This window comes from Cervus elaphus, chromosome 25, assembly GCF_910594005.1.
Source record: "Cervus elaphus chromosome 25, mCerEla1.1, whole genome shotgun sequence".
Classification (NCBI taxonomy): Eukaryota; Metazoa; Chordata; class Mammalia; order Artiodactyla; family Cervidae; genus Cervus; species Cervus elaphus.
In genome coordinates, this window is record NC_057839.1 from 67,965,281 (window position 1) to 67,986,501 (window position 21,221).

At 45.5% G+C, this 21,221-nt stretch overlaps 1 protein-coding gene across 2 annotated transcripts in view; it reads right to left on the reverse strand.

Moving 5' to 3' along the window:
• Positions 1–20,235, reverse strand: part of ADAMTS16 (ADAM metallopeptidase with thrombospondin type 1 motif 16) — a 184,582-nt gene extending 164,347 nt beyond the window's left edge. The window contains exons 1-3 of one of the 2 annotated variants that reach the window (XM_043887554.1): positions 19,624–20,235; positions 19,421–19,523; positions 9,903–10,228 (exon numbers count right to left, since the gene is read on the reverse strand). In XM_043887554.1, coding sequence (XP_043743489.1) covers positions 9,903–10,228; positions 19,421–19,523; positions 19,624–19,743 — 549 coding nt within the window. In that variant the 5' untranslated portion in view covers positions 19,744–20,235. Of the gene's footprint in view, positions 1–9,902; positions 10,229–19,420; positions 19,524–19,611 lie in introns of both variants that reach the window. The other variant, XM_043887553.1, reaches the window with a different exon arrangement.
• Between the last annotated feature and the right edge of the window lie 986 nt (positions 20,236–21,221).

A 21,221-nucleotide genomic window follows, 5' to 3' on the forward strand; every position in this document is an offset into this window, starting at 1 on the left:
ATACTTCACCCAAAAAGTTTATTTTCCCTACAATTTTCCTACATGTCTCCTAAGCAGACCTATTTTCAACTGGTATGCCGTCACCGGTCTTCTCAGGTAGTGACATTTTTCTCTTAAAACTCCTATTAGCTCAGCTAACCATCTCCTGTGTTGTCCTCCCTTTCTGCTCCTGTTTTACTTTCCTGGCTCAAGAACATTTTTCAAAGTCAGTTGCAAATTTGGCAACATTTCAGACAGTTACTAGGATTTATTGGGTGCATTAGGAAAACCCTCAATGACTAGATTTTCCAGAGAATCCCTGGAGTTTGTGTCTGGAAATGAAACGTCATACAGTTCAAACAAGGGCCCCAAGTAAGTCTCCAAGCAAGTGAGGGAATTTGCAAACTGAACTAAGAACTGTGGCATTTACAAGGTTTGCAATACTACTGAAAACAAGAAAATAATTAGATTTTAGGAGAAGTGGTATGTATCCTATGCATTAACACCTTAACAAACTACACAAGAGGAGCTAAAGTTCTTCCAAAGATTTTGTGCCAAGGAGAAATGAGAGATTGAATACCTTTTTTTTTTTTTTTGTAAAGTACTAGTCCAAGTATATGTTTCCCTGGTGGCTCAGCAGTAAAGAATCCAAGTGCAGTGCACGAGACGCAGGTTCAATCCCTGGGTCAGGAAGATCCCCTGGAGGAGGGCATGGCAGTCCACTCCTGGAGAATCCCATGGACAGAGGAGCCTGGCAGGCTATGGTCCATGGGGTCGCAAAGAGTTGGACATGACTTGGTGACAGAGCACAATCCAAGCATAGGACTGGCATAAGACCCTTTGAGAAAATCTATTCTGTTATATGCAACAGAAGATAGTTCCAAAGAAAGCTCATTTAAAGTACTGACAATGGAAGTTTTTAAAAATAGCCTGTCAGAAATCTTATTGATTAGACCATTTCCAAAAAACTGTGCTTCAAAAGAAAAAGAAAATTCAGATTATTTGACATTAGTCACTAAAGAAAATCATACAAAATGTATTATAACATGAATTTTATATTTATTCATATCTCAAAATAGAGGTTGAGAAGATGAAATATTTTTGTTTGTGAATGTGAAATACAATTATTCATTGCAAGAAAAAAAGGAAAATCAGTGTTAACGGGAACTTTGGAAAAAACAAAGATGAACAAAACAATATCTCTTCAAGGACTCGCAGTCTGGTATTAAAAAAAACCTATAAATAAATAATTGTGGAATGAATCCATGTTTTTGAATATAAGGGCCTAATATATTACAAATCACCCACTAAATTAAGAGAGGGCTTGATACTGAGGAAGGTGGCCTTGTGGTGGAAACCAAAGGAGAACATCCTTACACTTCAGAGTAGTCACTGATGATGCAATGGAATCCACATAAACAGCCTTGTAGGTCCCTGTGGTGCAACAATCTTCCCCTCATGATCAGGGGAAGAAAGACAGCCCTGTGAGTTCAAGTGCTGGTTCTGAAGTCACTCAGCTTAGGTCAAAATCCTATTCTTTAAAGAATTACCTTGGGAATCATCTGTAGAATGGCGATAACAAAATACCTTTGGGCAGGGCTTTGCAAAATATGTTCATAATAGCAGCCAACAGAGACTGACTTCCAGAATGACCTTGTAAGGAATGCAGAAGATTCTCTCTCAAGTGAGACAACCATTTGTCTGGTGAAAATAACACACACACACACACACACACACCATTGAAAGTCTCTAGAAATTGTCCTAAGGGCATAAAAAGTGGAAAATCTTTTCTCATATAGATTATCACAGACTGCAGAGTAGAATTCCCTGTACTATACAGCAGGTCCTTGTTGATTACCTATCTTGTATGTATATAGTAGCGTGTGTGTGTTCATCCAAGGCTTATGATTCACCTGTCCCATACTCTAATAAAAAATAAAGTGGAGGACTTCCCTGATGGTCTAGTGGCTAAGACTCCATGCTCCCAATGCAAGGGGCCTGGGTTCGATCCCTGGTCAGGGAACTAGGTCCCACATGCCACAACTGAGAGTCTGAATGCCACAACAAAGATCAAAGATCACAAGTGCCACAATTAAGACTCAGTACAGCCAAATAAGTAAAGTGCATAAATAAATATATTTTTTAAAGAGTGGAAAATCATCTATTGACTTAAATTTAGTAAATCTGTAAAAGAATGACAAAATTTGGTGGCATTTGAGCCCATGGTCTAGTCACATATTACCTTTTCCCCTGCTCAATGTGACCATGCTTCCTGTGGCCTAACACCCAATCTAGGGCTATATTTTAAAGTCAGGAGAAACATCCCACCCTCGCCTTCTCCCACAGAGTCCAAAATTCTGTTCTGTACATCTGTGTCTCTTTTTCTGTTTTGCATATAGGGTTATTGTTACCATCTTTGGGATGTTTTGAGAGAACAGCATCGAAACATGTATACTATCTAGGGTGAAACAGATCATGAGACAAGTGCTCGGCCTGGTGCACTGGGAAGACCCAGAGAAATTGGGTGGAGAGTGAGGTGGGAGGGGGGATCAGGATGGGGAATACATGTAAATCCATGGCTGATTCATGTCAATGTATGACAAAAACCACTACAATATTGTAAAGTAATTAGCCTCCAACTAATAAAAATAAATGAAAAAAAAAATAAAGTGAAGGGACCAGAAAAAAAAAAAAAAACAACTCAGGAGAAACAAGGCACCAACACCTCTTATCCCCTTGGTTTATATATATATATATATATATATATGATATCCCATGTCCAAGGGCAAGGAGAAGCCCCCAAAAGACAGTAGGAGGGATGAAGTTGCATGTACAATCAAACCCCATATCCACCAGAGATGCTCAAAGGGCTCAAACAAAACCTTGTGCCCACCAGGATCCAGGGACCCCGCAGAGACTGAGCCAGACCAGCCTGTGAGGAGTGTTTGAGTGTCTCCTTCAGAGGCACGTGTCAGCAGTGGCCTGCCACCAGGACAGGCGCTGTGGCTGCAGCAGACCCGGGAGGCATGGCGTGTGAGCCCCACCACAGCCACTAGGCAGGCAACCCACAAACTGGAGAACAATTATACCAAGGAAGTTCTCGCAATGTTGCAAAAGTTCAAGGGCCCACAACACACTTCCCAACCTGGGGATCCATCAAAGGCAGTGAGAACCCCCAGGGAATGTGACTTTGAAGGCCAGTGGGACTTAATTACAGAGCTTCCACAGGACTGGGGAAACAGACTCTTGGTTCAGTTCAGTTCAGTTCAGTCACTCAGTCGTGTCTGACTCTTTGTGACCCCATGGACTGCAGCATGCCAGGTCTCCCTGTCCATCATCAACTCCTGGATTTTACCCAAACTCATGTCCATTGAGTCGATGATGCCATTCAACCATCTCATCCACTGTCGTCCCTTTCTCCTCCTGCCTTCATTCTTTCTCAGCATCAGGGTCTTGTTGGGCACAAACAAAACCTTGCTCCTTGGAAGAAAAGCTATGCCATACCTAGACAGCATATTAAAAAGCAGAGACATTAGTTTGCCAACAAAGGTCTGTATAGTCAAAGCTATGGTTTTCCCAGTAGTCATCTATGGATGTGAGAGCTCGACCATAAAGAAAGTTGAATGCCAAAGAATTGATGCTTTTGAATTGTGGTGTTGGAGAAGACTCTTGTGAGTCCCTTGGGCAGCAAGGAGATCAAACCAGCCAATTTCAAAGGAAATCAACTCTGAATACTCAATGGAAGGCCTGATGCTGAAGCTGAATCTCCAATCCTTTGGCCACCTGATGTGAAGACCTGACTCATTTGAAAAGACTCTGATGCTGGGAAAGATTGAAGGCAGAAGAAGGATACAGAATGGATGAGATGATTGGATGACCTCACTGACTCAATGGACATGAGTTTGAGTAAGCCCTGGGAGATGGTGAGGGAGAGGGAGGCCTGGCGTGCTGCAGTTCATGGGGTTGCAAGCAGTTGGACACAACTGAATGGCTGAACAACAACAATGTGAGTGTGTGTGTGTGTGTTTGTGTGAGTGTGTGTGAGAGTGTGTGTGTGTGTGAGTGTGTGTGTGTGTTGACATGTATATATATGTATATGTATATATATTTGGCCATACCACATGGCATGTGGAATCTTAGTTTCCCAACCAGGGATCAGATCTCTGTCCTTTGTATTATAAGTGTGGAGTCTTAACCACTGGAATGCTAGGGAGGCCCCCACCACCACAGTTCTATATTGCAGAAACTCTATTAAGGACAGGCATGGGCATGCAAGCTGATTTGCCTTGTGCTAACCAATCCCCACCACTCCCCGAGACAGGGAAGCCTGGTATGCTGTGCCCCGCGGGGTCGCAAAGAGTTGGACATGACTGAGCCACTGAACTGAAGAAACCCCTGATCACAGGATGGAAGCTCTATGCCAGGCTCAGCAGGCTGAGAATAACAGATCCTGGAATACCTCCAACCTGAAACCTTTGTAAAGTAGGGGTTTCAAGCTGGGAACGAAAGTAGAGACAACTGGGAGCTACTAGTAGCATCCAGAGCTCCACTCAGAGACAGGAGTGTCACTTTGGAAGGAGAAGGATATATCAGTTCCAGCTCCTTTACAGGCACACAGATTTTTCCCAGGAGGAAAAACAAGTTCTAGGAACAAGAAGCTCACTTTAAAGGAATGATTCTATTTGGAACAGACTGTGTGCAAGTTATGCCTAACAGCATTATAAAAAATAATGGGTATTCTTGTTGCATGCAATTAAGAGAAAGCTGATTGCTCCACGGTACACATACCAATAAATGAAACAGTACCCCAACTGGAAGTTTAGCAGAGATTCAGGGAAAAAGACAAGAGGATTCTTCTTACTGTTGGAGTAATCTCAGTAACTGGCCACATCCTAGTCCTGCAAAGCTCTTCTATAATCTAATTAGACTGTGGAGCAATTCAAGACCAAGCATGCTATCAAAAAGAATGCAAAAAAATCACCTAGCAGTTAATGTAGGCTAAGAGCTGGGTGTGATACCAATAGAGGCAGATTAGCACAGGCTTTCAGAAAGATTGTGCACATGCCCTAACTCTGCATTCTCTGAGAAGCCACACTGCAGGCTGCATGTTGCAAAGAAAACAGACTTCACTGCTCGTCACTAAACAAGCAAGAAAGAAAGCAACAGCAACAATCACTTGAGTGGTGGCATATGGTCAGTCTCAGAATATTGAGAGTTGCTAAAATATATTATCTATAATGCTCAGTATTCAGCAAAGAAATTATGAGACACAAAAATAAACAGAAAAGTGTGACCCATACACAGGAAAAGAAAGAAGAAATGGAAACTGCTTCTAAGGGGATCTAGGTGTTTAACTTAGTAGACAAACACTCCAAAGCCACTGTTATAAATATGTTTAAAGAACCAAAGGAAACCATGTCAAAAGTATTAAAGCAAGGCCTAATAGCAACATCTCATAAAATACAGAATAAAAGAAATTATAAAAAGAAGCAAATTGAAGTTTAAAAGTACACTATCCAAATAAAAATTTTACTACAGAAGCTTAACAATAGATTTGAACTGCTAGCAGAGAATCAGTAAGCTTGGTGATCAGTCAATCAAGATTACACATCTGAGGAGCACAGAGGAAAATGAATGAAGAAAAATGAGTGGAACCTCAGGGAAAAGTGCTACATCATTAAACACACCAATATATGAAGAGCAAGAGTTCCAAAGGAGAGGAAAGAAAGGAGCAGAAAAACATAGTTGAGCAAACAATGGTCAAATACTTTTCAAATTGAGGAAAAATATTAGTATGAATATTCAGGGAGTTCATATAACTTTGAGAAGGATAAACTCAACCATACGCACATATATACACAGCATAGTAATAATGTTGAAAGGCAAAGACCCATTGAGAGCAGCAACAAGAGCAAAAACTCCAATGCTTTATGAATAACAAAACTACGATGAGATAAACAGAAGACTTCTTAACAGAAACAACGACAGCCAGATGGCAGTAGGATGGAATATTCAAATGCTGATGGAAAAACACACAACAAACAACAAAAAGCAAAAACTGTCAAGTGATACTCTCTACCTAGCAAATCAAAACCACAGCAAGATACCACTTCATATCCACTCGGATGTCTCTAAGAAGAAAAGATGGACACGAATAAACATTTTCCATAATGTGGAGAAACTGGAACACTTATACATTGCTGGACAGATGCAAAATGGTGCAGCTACTGTGAAAAATGGTTCAGAATCTGCTAAAATATTAAGCACAGAATTCCCATATGATCTAGCAATTGCACTTCCAGGTACATACTCAAGAGATGAAAACTTATGTCTACGCAAAAGCTTGTACACGAGTGTTTATAGCAACACCATTCACAAAACCAAAGAAAATACAAACAATGCCTATCAACTGATAGACATCAAAATAAAAAGTGGCATATGTATACAAAGGATTATTTACCAACAAAAATAATGAAGCCTTTAAACATGTTACAACATGGATGAACCTTGAATACTGTATACTAGATGAAAGAAGTTAGTCACAAAAGACCACATATCTTATGCCTCCATTTATCAGAAATGTCCAGAGCAGGCTAATCTATAAACACAGAATGTTAGATTAATTGGTGCCTACGACTGACTGATGAAGGTTTCAGAGAAATGAGAGGGACTGGACTATACAAAATTTATTTCTGGGATGATGTAAATGTCTCAGATTGTGGTGATGTTTACACAAGTCAGGGAAAATACTAAAAAACATCAAACTATACATTTTCAAAGGATGAAACTCTATGGGCATATAAATGATATCTTAATAAAGGTGTTACAGATAGTACCTATCTCTTAGAGTTATCATTAGGCTAATTGAGATAGTAAATGGGAAGCTATTAGGCAAGTCTTTGGCAAAGACATTCAATAAGTAATTATCGTTCCTTCTGCTACTGTCACGGTCATCATTGTTTCTTATACTGCAATTAGCCCCAAAATTCTATCCATTATTTAACAAGTATTGAAGAGCACCTACTGTGTAACACACATTTATGTGGGTGTGATTAGTAATCTGAACAGTTTTCTGATATCATTTGGTAGAGACATTAAGTACAGCAGATGCTATTTTTTTTAATTAACCTTATTTAGCAAAATGAGTCAATATATGCTTGGCAACACCAGAATGATACTAGAAATCATTTTAAGGCTTACAGATCTTATTCAGTTACTATACTTGGGCTTCATATACAAATATTAACTCCAAATACTCATTGATGGTGTTACCAAGGATCCGTGAGCTTGACTGATGTTCACGATCTTCCCTCAGACTGCTTGTTACTCCTCCATTCACAAGCATCACACTTCATTTCTACAATAAGGATTCAGCTCGCACAATATTTCCTCCAGAAGACTACCCTGGCACTGCTGCCCCTCACCAGCATAGAGCTAGGTGTCTTCATTTCAGTTCTCCTAACACCCATATCTGTCCTTATTTTATCACTCTACAGCAAATTAACTATCCCCCAATTCTCTCATCAGACAATGCACTCCTTGGACCCAACTCTGATAGGCTCTGGCAAGGCACACTTCTGAAGCACATTCACTATTCACAGACAATTAAAAACAAAATGTTCATTTTGGTTTCGTCTTTCTTCTTTAAGAATACGTACTTACTATAAATCAGAACCACACTCCTGATTCCCATCAGATCGCTGCGTTATCTAGAAACCCAGTAAAAAAGGGCTTAACTGATATCCACCTGGACCTTTAATTAGAACCCGAAAGAACCAAGAATAACAATAATAACAAAAAGGCACCATCATGTAATGTAAAAGGTATGCTATTTTTCTTCATGTGTTAACAGATTTGAAAGAGGAGGGATGGGGTAACCATCAATCAAGGAAGGATATCACAGACTTGGCAGCAATTTGTGTGGTATCTCCATTCAATAAGTTTATTATCTGACTAAAGACAGAGGACTTCTTAACCCTCCTTTTTTCTTCCCTAAAATGCCTTTGATTTGTCCTATCATATGGTAAATGCCCCTGAAATGCACACTCATAAGTCTAATTGAGGTCATGTATGCAGTGACCCTCTATGGACAAAATACCACTTCAGTTGGCATTAAGGTATTTGGAAGATTAATAGTAAAAGCACACAGCTTTCTATTTCAGTCACCAAAATATTAAATTCCAACGTTTATTATGCAGAGGAGTCTTTTTTCGGTTTCTTTCACTTTATCTTTCATATAGCTATCATTTACAGCTTTTGGTATTAACTCCCATTGAGTTCAAAGAGAGCCAGAAATCTCAAGCTGCTGCCAACCAACTCTATTCACAGGACAGACTCCAGGGCATAGCTCAGCCATCATGGAAAAGCCTTGGCTCACAAGACCCGGGGCATCCATGAGCCTGTGCCCCTGCTGGGTTAGTAGGGAGCAAGCGCCTTATTCAGCCTCCACAAACAAATTCAAGGGTGCTGTGAAGGGCATGGCTCACCTCCCTACCGCAAAGATGGCTCCCATTTCTGGTCTGAGCCTTTGCTGAAGAAAGCCAAGGAATCTTCCTTTAGAGCCTTACATGAAGAGTTATAGCTCTTTCATTAAGGAAGGTCTATGCTTCTCGAGAGAACAATGGAAGAAAATGACCACACCATCTTCACACTTAACAAGTGTGCCAAATCACCGTCATCCTACCCTTGACAATTCCCCACTGTATCCGTTCTCAAACCAAAAGCCTTTCCAAAGATAGTAGTCATGAGGCCAGACCACACCAAAATCTCCCTAAAAAGCAGAATGCTAGTTTTTTTTAAAAAATTTCATAGAATATAGCATTTTCACATATTTAGTATTTCAAGGAATTAGTTATGAATGCCCCTTCAGCATCTAGTATTCACGTACATGCACACAAAATCCTTACAAGATGTAGAGTCTGAATTCTCTTTCCAAACAGGGAAAGGAATAAGACAGGCTTAGATGATTTTCTGGAGATGTAAGAAATGTTCAAAAATCTGGTTGCCAAACACGATCAAGACCTTATTGCTTTGACCACACATTTTTTTCAGCTTGCTACTTCTGTCATGTTTCCCTGATCTGTGTCTGACTAATTTGCTTGTGTCCAAGAATTTAAGCATCTTCTAAGCTTTTGTCTTCTAAAATGGAAATATGTTAAGAAAAATAAAAGGCAAGCCATTAAGATTTCAGCTTATGTCAGCCTGAGGGATTCACGTACCTTTTCAAGTTGACCTGATGCTCCTAACTCTGGGTTTGGAGCAAAGAGGACCCCCTACAGTATCAAAGATGTTTAATGTCTAATTTAGATATTAGGCTTCCCTGGTAGCTCAGATATTAAGGACAAGAAGAAAACACCAGTAGCATCTCTAGCCCAGTAAGACCAGCACTGGCCTGCCATGGACTCATCACTATGTTTGAAATGAATGCTCAAATCTGTAAATACATCACCAACATCAGAATGGCAGAAATAAGGCACTTTTAAGCACTAGATCAAATATCCACATGGCCAATCAGTTGAATACTATTGTTCTATTCAAAATTAAGACATTCTTCCAGTGCTACTAAGTGACCAGCATGTTTAAGGAACCAATAAGTCAGAACCAATAACCCCAAAGAAGTCACAGCCTTCAGACTTGGCCATACGTTCTTACGTACAGTTTTCAAGCTCAGTGCTCTGCCTCACTCACTGCAGAACAACAACGACAGAAGTCAGGGCCTTCATGCTGCTTTCAAGCGGGGAAAGGAAGCAACCCAGCATACTTTAGAAAGTACCACTTGGCAGTTTTTCCTCCTGCTTTGACAAATCAAAGAAGTCTGTACTGCAATGGTGGAAGAACAACCCAAAGTACAAGGCAAATCTTGTCACTTGTCCCCTTTTCCATGTCCCCATGACTTCATGACCAGCGGCATGAGCTGTACTCACCAATCCTCTGCAGGTCGAAAGAGCCACTGAGGAATTTTTGTGGGATCGCAAGGAGCCTTGATAAAAACAGAAGTCCTCGGGTGGGAAAGCCTGCACCGATTTCGTGCCCCTCTTTCCCAAAGTCTGGATGAGAAATCCAGGCGCCACCAGCTTGCTGGAGGCTTTCAGATCCAGATGGAAGTCATGCCTGAAGCCTTTCAGCCGAAGGTGCAGAGAGTCATCTCCGAGCTGGGCCAGAGCCCTTTTCCTCCTCTGGGGGTGCGTGATTTCGTGGGACACGTAGTTGCCCTTGTGGTCAACCTCGTAGGGAGACACCAGCTCATAGTCTGAAATCAAGAGAGGATGTGTGGCTGAGTAATTGCAAAGTTCCGAAAAGGATCAGGAAGTCTTCAAATATAATTTACACTGGATGATGTTTTCACCCAGCAAAAAGATGGTGGAAATGTCAACTCCCACCTGTTCAAATCAAAACTGAATGCATAAAATCAGAGTTTAAAGGGGAAATCTTAAAAAGGCGCCTTTGTGGAAGTCACTGTTGTCCCTATAATGTGATATTACCAATCCAGCAATTGCTATTACTAACAATCACTAGGAGAAAGAATACAAACCAAATGAAGCTAAGAATGGGCTTTTTGAATCACTAGAGTAATTATAATAAGTAATCATTTTTATAGCTTTAAACATTCATTCAGATGTCTTTTACCAACATCTTCACTTCACTGATAAGAAATTTTAGCTTAAAAATACTGATAATTTTTCAGAAAACAGTTAACAAGACTCATGTCCAACTCTTTGCGACCCCATGGACTGTAGACCCACCAGACTCGTCTGTCCATGGGATTCTCCAGGCAAGAATACTGGAGTGGGTAGCCATTCCCTTCTGTGGGGGATCTTCTATCCCAGTGTTCACTGCAGCACTATTTACAATAGCCAGGACATGGAAGCAACCTGGAAGTCCATCGACAGATGAATGGATAAAGAAGATATGGTATATATACATACAATGGGATATTGCTCAGCTATAAAAAGGGAGATACTTGAGTCAGTTCTCGTGAGGTGGATGAACCTAAAGCCTGTTATACAGAATGAAGTAAGTCAGAAAGATAAAAACAAGCATCGCTTATTTTTCACTGCTCAGATCAGAATTCTCTCTTTCATCCCCACCATTAAACATCATCTCTGCCACTGAAAGGTCAGGGAGAGGTTGTTTCTGGGCAGTGGGACAGAATGTGGACCACAGACATGGGGTGGGCTTCACACCAGGGGACGTATCTTCCTGCACTGCCATGCTCTAAGCTTGAACCTGGGCTTTTAGACCATGTGAAGGTAGATTTGCCAAAGTCAGACATGCTCATTCCTGTCCAACTCTTGGTGGCCGCTTGGACTATAGTCCACCAGGCTTCCTACAGAAGTGGTATTTGGTCATTTGGTGAACCGTACTAGCTAGGTTCTTCTGTGTATTCTTGCAACCTCTTCTTAATATCTTCTGTTTCTGTTCGGTCCATACCATTTCTGTCCTTTATTGTACCCATCATTACATGAAATGCTCCTTAGTATCTCTAATTTTCTTGAAGCGCTCTCTAATCTTTTCCATTCTATTGCTTTCCCTTATTTCTTTGCATTGATCACTCAGGAAGGCAGTGATCAATGCCTTTGGTAAAGAAGAACTATTAAAAAAAGATATTAACGACCCAGATAACCATGATGTGATCACGGTGTGATCACTCACCTAGAGCCAGAAATCCTGGAGTGCAAAATTAAGTCGACCTTAGGAAGCATCACTAAGAACAAAGCTAGTGGAGGTGATGGAATTTCAGCTGAGCTATTTCAAATGCTAAAAGATGATGCTGTGAAAGTGCTGCACTCAATATGCCAGCAAATTTGGAAAACACAGCAGTGACCACAGGACTGGAAAAGGCCAGTATTCATTCCAATCCCAAAGAAAGGCAATGCCAAAGAATGCTCAAACTACCACACAATTGCACTCATCTCGCATGCTAGTAAAGTAATGCTCAAAATTCTCCAAGCCAGGCTTCAGCAATATGTGAACTGAGAACTTCCAAATGTTCAAGCTGGATTTAGAAAAGGCAGAGGAACCAGAGATCAAATTGCCAGCATCTGTTGGATCACAGAAAAAGCAAAAGAGTTCCAGAAAAACATCTACTTCTGTTTCATTGACTATACTTAAGGCTTTGACTGTGTGGATCACAATAAACTGCAGCAAATTCTTAAAGAGATGCGAATACCAGACCACCTTACCTACCTCCTGAGAAACCTGTATGCAGGTCAAGAAGCAACAGCTAGAACCAGACATGGAACAACAGACTGGTTCCAAATTGGGAAAGGAGTATGTCAAAGCTGTATATTGTCATCCTGTTTATTCAACTTCTATGCAAAGTACATCATGTGAAATTCCAGGCTGGATGAAGGACAAGCTAGAATCAAGATTGTTGGGATAAATTATCAATAACCTCAGATATGCAGATGACACCACCCTTGTGGCAGAAAGAGAAGAAGAACTAAAGAGCCTCTTGATGAAGGTGAAAGAGGAGAGTGAAAAAGGTGGCTTAAAACTCAACATTCAAAAAACTAAGATCATGGCATCTGGTCCAATCACTTCATGGCAAATAGATGGGGAAACAATGGAAACAGTGGCTGACTTTGCTTTCTTGGATTCCAAAATCACTGGAGATCGTGACTGCAGCCATGAAATTAAAAGATGCTTGCTCCTTGGATGAAAAGTTATGACAAACCTATACAGCATATTAAAAAGCAGAGCTATTACTTTGCCAACAAAGGTCTGTCTAGTCAAAGCTACGCTTTTTCCAGTAGTCATATATAGATGTGAAAGTTGGACCATAAAGAAAGCTGAGAACCGAAGAACTGATGCTTTTGAACTGTGGTGTTGGAAAATACCCTTGGGAGTGCCCTGGACTATAAGGAGATCAAACCAGTCAATCCTAAAGGAAATCAACCCTGACTTCATTGGAAGGACTGAAGCTGAAACTCCAATCCTTTGGCCACCTGAGGTGAAGAGCCAACTCATTAGAAAGGACCCCAATGCTGGGAAAGATTGGAGGCAAGAGAAGGGGACGACAGAGGGTAAGATGGCATCACCGACTCAATGGACATGAGTTTGAGCAAGCTCTGGGAGATGGTGAAGGGCAGGGGATCCTGGCATGCTGCAGTCCAGGGGCGTCCCAAAGAGTCAGACACAACTGAGAGACTGAACAACCGCTAGCTAGGTGGCACTAGTGGTCAAGAACTGGCCTGCAATGCAAGAGACACGGGTTCAATCCCTGAGTCAAGAAGATCTCCTGGAGGCAGAAATGGCAACCCACTTCAGTATCCTTGCCTGGAAAACCCCATGGACAGAGGAGCCTGGAGGGCTACAGTCCATGGGGTCATGAAAGAGTCGGACACAGTGAGCACCCCCCGCACACACATGGGAACAGTGCTTGAGTAATCCTTTTTCTGGATAAAGAAATTTTCCTTTACAACCAAAGCTCTTTTGGTAAAGGCACTTGCCCACAAGTCCCTGGGCCATCCTGGCAGGTATCTGAAGGGTTACACTGGACCACAGAGACTGGGTAGCAGCCAGTGGATGATCATAGAAGCAAGTGTTTGCTTTGGGAGAGGCAGAGAAGGTGGGGATGGTAAGGGCTGCCCAGAGCCCCTGGTGATGAGTTCTTCAGCAAGGTGAGGGGCAGGGGCCTGGTGCCCAGCCCATAACCGAAGGCTTGGCCATGGCCTATTTGAGCCCAGACTTCCTGCTTCCTCGGGTCAAGGGCTTTGACGTCAACCCCTGGAGGGCTACTCGGTGCTCTGGCCCTTTGTCCAGGTGCTGGCTGGCAACTGGACAACCAAACTTTGCAATATGTATCAAAGCAGGGCCCTGGTGTCTAGTAAGGGAAAATGCACTGTGATTATTTCATATTTTACTTAGGAAAACAAGAAAGTGAAACAAACCTGCTTAAATTCTATGAAATAATTTTAAAAGAGGAGGAAACAAATTAGGCATTAATATCCTGGTGTAAGTGTGTGATCACAGTCACCAAGTCGTGTCCGCCTGCGACCCCATGGACTGCAGCATGCCACACCTCCCTGTCACTCCCCATCTCCCGAGTTTGCCAAAGCTCATGTCCACTGAAGCATGATGCCATCCAACCATCTCATCCTCTGTCACCCCTTCTCCTCCTGCCCTCAATCTTGCCCAGCATCAGGGTCTTTCCTAATGAGTCAGCTCTTCGCATCAGGTGGCCAAAGTATTGGAATTTCAGCTTCAGCATCAGTCCTTCCATGAGTATTCAGGGTTGATTTCCTTAAGGATGGACTGGTTTGATCTCCTTGCAGTCCAACGGACTCTCAAGGGTCTTCTCCAACACCATAGTTCAAAAGCATCAATTTTTCAGTGCTCAGATTTCCTTATGGTCCAACTCTCACATCTGTACATGACTACTGGAAAGACCATAGCCTTGACTGTATGGACCTTTGTCGGGCAAAGTGACAGCTTTGCTTTTTAATACACTGTCCACTGGTGGAGGGAATGGCAAACCAATCCAGTAAACTTGCCATGAGAACCCCATGAACTGTATAAAAAAAGAAGTCTGTCCCTTGCCACTCCTAAAAACAGGGAAAAGCTCTTGCTCATGTAGCTGCGTTTCCCCCAGCCCCCTTCCTCATCCAGCTTTCTGGACTCAGGGGGCAAGCTAGTGTGACGTGGTTGTGTTAACACCTTTCTTCCTGCCCTATGAGCCCTTGGGGAGTCTCCACCTCACACCCGCCTGTTTCCATCCCGACAGCGGCTCTGGAATGAGGACAAAGCCTGAGGACTGTTCCAAACCCTGGTAACGAGCAGATTTATTGCACATAAAAAGATGATTACCATTCAAAAAATCAGATTGTTCCCAGATGACATAAAGTCATATTCTTCTGACCTTCACTTTGGAGGACATACAATCTTTATCCTTTATGGGGAAGGGGGACCTATCACAATTCTTTTTCAAAGTAACTTTTAAGCCTCTTTTACAGAAACACACACAGCATTCTGCTGATACATTGTTCACAACCAGCTATGATGGGGGTGGGGTGGGGGGGGAAGGCCTGGTGGAAAGCATTTGCCAATTCTCGTGGTATAGATACTCCCACCAAGGCTTATGTCAATTACCCATGTGACATCACTGAATGTGGAGCTCAGAGGTTTGCATGGTAGCACACCGTTAGAAAGTATTTCCACCATACATAGGCGATGTTGCTGTCATTCAGCTGCTAAATCATATCTGAGTCTTTGCGATCCTATGAACTGTAGCACGCCTGGCCTCCCAGCCCCTCACCATCTCCCAGAGTTCACCCAAGTTCACTGAATCAGTGATGCCACCCAGAGAAGGTGGGGATGGTAAGGCACTACTCAGAGGCAACACAGGCAAACACCGTCAAGAGGAGAAATAACAGCGAAACTTTTAAAGAACTGTGAAGTGACGAGTTTTCAGAGTTTTAGTTTTGTTCTTTTTTTAAATTTTATGTTACTTCATTTATCTATTTTCTGGATCTCAGTACCCGGGATCTCAGGACCCGGGATCGAACTCAAGCCCCTGCAGTAGAAGCTAACCACTAGTGCCCCAGAGAAGTCCTAATCTTCTTTTGAACATGAATGATTTCCCTGTAAGTTTCTTTTGATTTTCAACCAACCAGCTCACAAAATTCCTGATGAGGTTAAGGGTTGGCTCTGGAGACCCAGCGTGTGCTCACGCAGTACACTGGCTCCAACCACCGCGGAGCTGCTCACGGTCACCAATCACAGTCCCTTCCGGGGATGAAGGGGAACAGGAGTGAAGTCTGAGTCCAGTGGCTCTCGGCGGGGGTGCTACCCCCGCCCCGCCCCCAGGAGATGCTGGGGACTTCTGGGGACACTTTGGTTTTCACAAAGCAGAAGGAGATGGCAGTGGGGATACAGTGGGTGAGTCCAGCAAGGTTGGTACATATTTTTCCACGCATAGGACAGGCTGCCACAGCGAAAGATCTAGAGCATCTCCAAGGTGGAGAAACCCTGACTCCTCTTATCAAGCAGCAGTCCTCCGCGTCAAATACGCACTGTCAGTTCTGTGTAGATGACCGTGAAGAGGCTCACAGCTAAAGAATTCCATGAATGAACAAAGTAAGCAGAACTTCTCCCCCCGTGCACCTACCACTACTCCGAGAGAAGGTAATATATCGTTGGTGTAAAATGACTATTTCAAACTAACTCTCAAGCTTAAGGTTTAAAATTATAATCCCCCAAACTACTGGCTTGTGAAATCAAGAAAAAAACAAAATTAGTGAGCTTCCTAATCCTTTAGAATCCCTGAAATAAGACCTCAGCCCTACCAAGGCGTTTTAAAGGAGAAGAAATCCACACACGGCTGCTGCAGTCGGCACCCTGATCAACTCGATTTCAAGAGCTGTTTTTGACTAAACACCAAGTCCTGGGAGACTCCAGTTTCAGACTGAGTGCATGATCTGTGGACCACCTGTGAGTGTACACAGTCCACCCGGTACCAGCTTTGGAGAACGGATTTTGCTCGTTGAGTCCTAACTGCATGTTCCGTGCATCACACCCATAGCTTGTCATCAGCCACGGCGGGAGCACTTGGCCCATGGGAACCAGCAAACCTGACAAACCAGAGCCTCCAAGAATCTGTTGTTAAACAGTTACCAGCACACCACTGGGCCAACCTGCCCTGTCTCATGTTATGTGAATGTGTGACTATAAATCAATATGAACTATGAATGCGCACACACAGGCACAGGTCTCTCTTGTTCAACAAAACAAAATTCTAAAAACTTCCCACCCTTGACCTGGAAGCTTAGCTTACTCTAGATTTTGAAAAGTTATTAATAACAAGCTATATCTTTGGGGATTTCCTGGTGGTTCAGATGGTAAAGAATCTGCCCACAGTGCAGGAGACCTGGCTTCAATCCCTCCGCCAGGAAGACCCCATGGAGAAAGGAATGGCTGTTGTCTTTGCTCTGAAAAAGACCTGCTATTATTATGACAAAGGTTAATTTGTAGAAAAAGCATTCAAGTCTCCTCTTAAGGAAAAGCAATGCTGAATCAGCCAAAAGGAAATGGGTGCACCGAATGTCTGAAAATAGAATTGATTTCAATGAACTTATCTACTGTTGCTCACAGAATATATGGAGTCCTCTTCTAACTGCATAATTACTCCAGACACCCAGGAACATTGGCTACAGAGGTTAAAAATATTTGTTAAACACACCTTTTGGCCAAATGAGCTATTTCAAAGCCAACTGTGGGTTTTGAAAGAAAAGAAAGTATTAGTCACTCAGTCGTGTCCGACTCTTCGCGAAGCCACGGACTATAGCCAGTCAGTCCATGGGATTCTCCGGGCAAGAACACTGGAGTGGGTTGCCATTCTGTTCTCCAAGGCATCTTCCTGACCCAGGGATCAAACCCAGCTCTCCTGCATTGCAGGCAGATTCTTTACCATCTGAGCCACCAGGCTTTGAAGGCGTCCCAGACATCTAGCAGTCAACAAACCCCAGCATCACATAAAGTCTATCCCATCTCTGCCATCCTAGGTTGAAAGAGGTCACTGCTGAGCACAAGGAGTCTTTCTCTGATCTTGTGGAAACTTTCTACTGAAACTCACTCTCTCAATTCAGCCATCTACAACTGAGGACTTAAAAACCTACACAGTGGGAGACGAGGGGGTGGCATGTCCACTGGGCTGGAGCCTCACTGACGATGGCTCCCACCCTCCCCATGAGGTTCTGACCAAGCCAGCTAATGGGTTGTTTTGGGAACTCCGGGCTTGTGACCCCAGCTGAGGAGTCAAGCGGTCAGAGCCACGTGCCCCCCAGGCTGGAGTCCAGTTCGCAGGGCGCTCCTCCAGGGAGAAGGGCCCACTTGGGCAGGACGTCTTGGGTTCTCCTCCTGGAAGCGATTCTCTATCTCTAAAGCTCTTACCTCCCAGAAAACCCCGTAAATGTTAGGGAACACTCTGAAAATTCTCCTGAGACCTTCAGGAGTTCTCATGATTCTAGAAAGCTAGAATTTTCAAAAAAAATCTTTCTTTTTAAGTGGGGAAAGACGACTAACTACAGTATAAGTCGTTGCATACTAGAAGGAAAGAAAGGTAAGAGAAACACTGAGGACAAGGACAAGCCCAAAAAGGTGAGCTTGAAAGAACTCTTTGGCAAATACAAAAATGTTTTCTATCATTTACATCTAGCGCCCTCTGGTGGATTCGGAAAAGGTCCTACGTTCCCACATTTCATTTATCACTTTACAGACTCTTACAGGAGGAATCTGAATAGTAAATGCATATAATTCAGTGATTGCCTTTATGGAGTTTTATTAAGACGCTACATTCAGGAGTTCTGAATTATTCACTCATTTTTTTAGGTTCACTGAAAAAATATGATGGGATAATCAAACCTGATTCTTCCTCTATAAGTCACTAACAACATTTGAGACGGCAATTTATTCTTGGAATCAATGCAAAGTATTCACATTTAGCAACTGCCAGTGGGCTGCGTTCAGAGGAAAAGCCAGCTAGCAACTGACATTAAACACCTGCTTTCTCATCTACCCTAAGGCAGGTAAGGACAGGGAGGTCTCTCCCCTGACATATGAAATAATAAATGCCACTTGTGAGGAGAGAAAGTACAACCACACACTGTACAAAATTCTGACCTGCTTTTATGTCAAAACAAGGCACTGGACTTGGACAATGCTCTTATGACGTCACAAAACACCGATGACCCACTCCACCAGCTCTCTAGGAGCATCCCTTTTGATGCTAAGATGGTAAATACGGAGCAAAACTGCTTTTTGTCTCCTGCTCTGGCTTCCCAGGTGACTCAGTGGTAAAGAACCCACCTGCCCATGCCGGAGACCTGAGCTCCATCCCTGGGTCGCGAAGATCCCTGGAGAAGGAAATGGCAACCCACTCCAGTATTCTTGCCTGGAGAATCCCATGGACGGAGGAGCCTGGCGGGCTACAGTCCACCAGGGGCACAGAGTCGGACACGACTGAGCAGGCAGGCAGGCAGGGTATATATGCCCAGGAGAGGGACTGCTGGGTCAGATGGTGGTTCTAGTTTCTAGCTTTCTGGCAGCGAAGGGCGTTCGTTGTAAAAGGCCAGAAGGGGAACAGGTGGGGAGGGGACGAGGGGATGGAGAAAGGCATTATAAGCTTTGTAATTGCTTTGGTGTCTGCGTTAATATAACTCCTAGGTTATTTTCCCCTTCTATTTCATCTAAATACATTCCCTGGCTTTCTTCCCTAATGCTTATGGTAATAACGCTGGTAAATAGCATCTGTTTTACTGGGAAATAATATAAATATTGCTGAAAGTTGACTCAGCGGTGCTCGCTGGCGAAGCACCGCAGCGTCTTAGAGGGAATTCCCAGAGTTAGGAACCTTCGCAGCGCTTTGTAAACCAGCCTTCGGAAGTTTACAAGCTGCTACGCGGAAAAGGTTCGAATCCCCCACCCCCCCCCGACGCGGACTTACCGCCCTTTTCCCCCCAGCCCGGCCACTCCGCGGGTCCAGGAGGACGCCGGACGCTCGAGCTCTCCGGCGAGGCCGCTGCGGGTCCCACGGCGCAAGCAGGTGCCTGCGGGAAAACAGCGGCGAGACCTCGGTGAGACTCGGCTGCGCGAGGGGGCCTCCGGGGAACCCCGGCCCCGCCGTCGGGGACCCACCTGCACACCCACCTGCGCCAGCAGCAGCACCCAGAGCGCCGCGCGGCCGAGGACCCGTACGGCCCAGCCGCCCCGCGCGCCCCGCGCCCGCCGCCCGCGCGGCGCCGCCGCGGGGAGAACGCACGGCTCCATCCAGGGGCGCTCGGAGGGGCCCGGAGCCGCGGGAGGCTCCCCAGCCCGGCGGCCCTGCAAAGCGGGCACCGAGGACCAGCCCGGCCGGCGCGCAGCACGGTGTCCCGCCGTGGATGCGCCGCCCGCGCCGGGGTTATTACTGCGGCTCCGCGCCGCGCGGGGGGCGGAGTGGCGGCCGCGGGGGCGGCGGGGGCGGTGGCGGAGCGCCCGCCCGCACCGTGGGAGAGACGGGGAGGGCAGGAGAGGGGAGGGGACGGGGAGAGGCAGGAGGGAGCGCGGCGGGGTGGGGCGCGAGGAGAGGAGCCAGTCGGCGCGCCTGGCCTGCCGTCTCGTGGGCACGCGGGTGGCCGGGGCGGGGGGACCGGGGCGGGGGCGGTGAGCCGCTTTGGGCCACCCGCCCGGAGCGCTCCGGTCTGCAGTCCGCGGCTGGACAAGGCTCGCACCTCGTGGCGCGGCGCCTGGGCGCTTCCCGGGCCCCACTCCCGAGAGCCGGGCGTGCGCATCCGGAGGCCGACACCTGCCACCAGCCGGCATGCGGCGGGACAGCGCCCCCTGGTCCTCCCCTCCCGCCCCGTGGCGCCATCGGGTGTGAAACAGGAGCACCCAGACCTTCTGGCCGATGCGCGCGTCTGAGAGCAGAGGACGCGAACGGGCGTCGCCGCCGGCGGGTGGGGGAAGCTCCGGCCTCCGTCCCGTCGGCCCTGGGAGGTGCCGGGGCTCCCGGCTCCGGGGGTCCTGGCCCCCGCGGACTGCCCCGAGCGCCTGTCCCGGTGCCGCTGGGGCCCTACGTGCAGCCGATAAGGGAGGCTTTGGCTTCGCGGGTGGGTAGGGGCCCGGGCCAGTTTCTGCGCTGCAGTGTCAGTCGCGCTAGGAGGCTGAGGACGCGCGGCCACCCGGCCGCCTACCAGTCCATCCCGGGTTCTACACCTGTTGATGGCCCTGTGTGTGAACGCACGTGTGTGCGTTTGAACGTGAGCGCACACGTCCCTGCGCGGGGTGTACGTGAATGTGCATTATTAGTACTGGTGTCTGTGTCCTTCCCCCGCGTCCGCCGCCGTGCCTGTGTGCGTGCTGGAGCCTGAGCGCGCCGAGTCCCCGGCGCGTGTCCTGCCTGTGACCCCTCTGTTCCGCTCACGGCTGCTGGCCTCCTAGACCTCTTACTTCCCGGGGGTCTCCGGAGTCTGTGCCCTGCTTCGTGGTCCCAGGGCCCCGCACATTCAGTTAAGCCCGTCTTGGCCGGTTTGTGCACCTTTTGGAGAGGAAATGGGTGGCAGTGGTCTCTGGACCCCTTTGCTCTGCTCGCCCTGAGCCCGTGGCTGCCTCTGACTTCTGGCAGCCCGGCGGTGCAGGCTTGCTGGGCAGACACGAAGCACCCTCGGGCTGTGAAGGGCCGACTCTGCCTCCATCTCTCGCTCTCTTTTTCCCCTCTTCCCCATATACATTTATTTGAAAACACTCTTTAGAAGTGGGAGAAATTC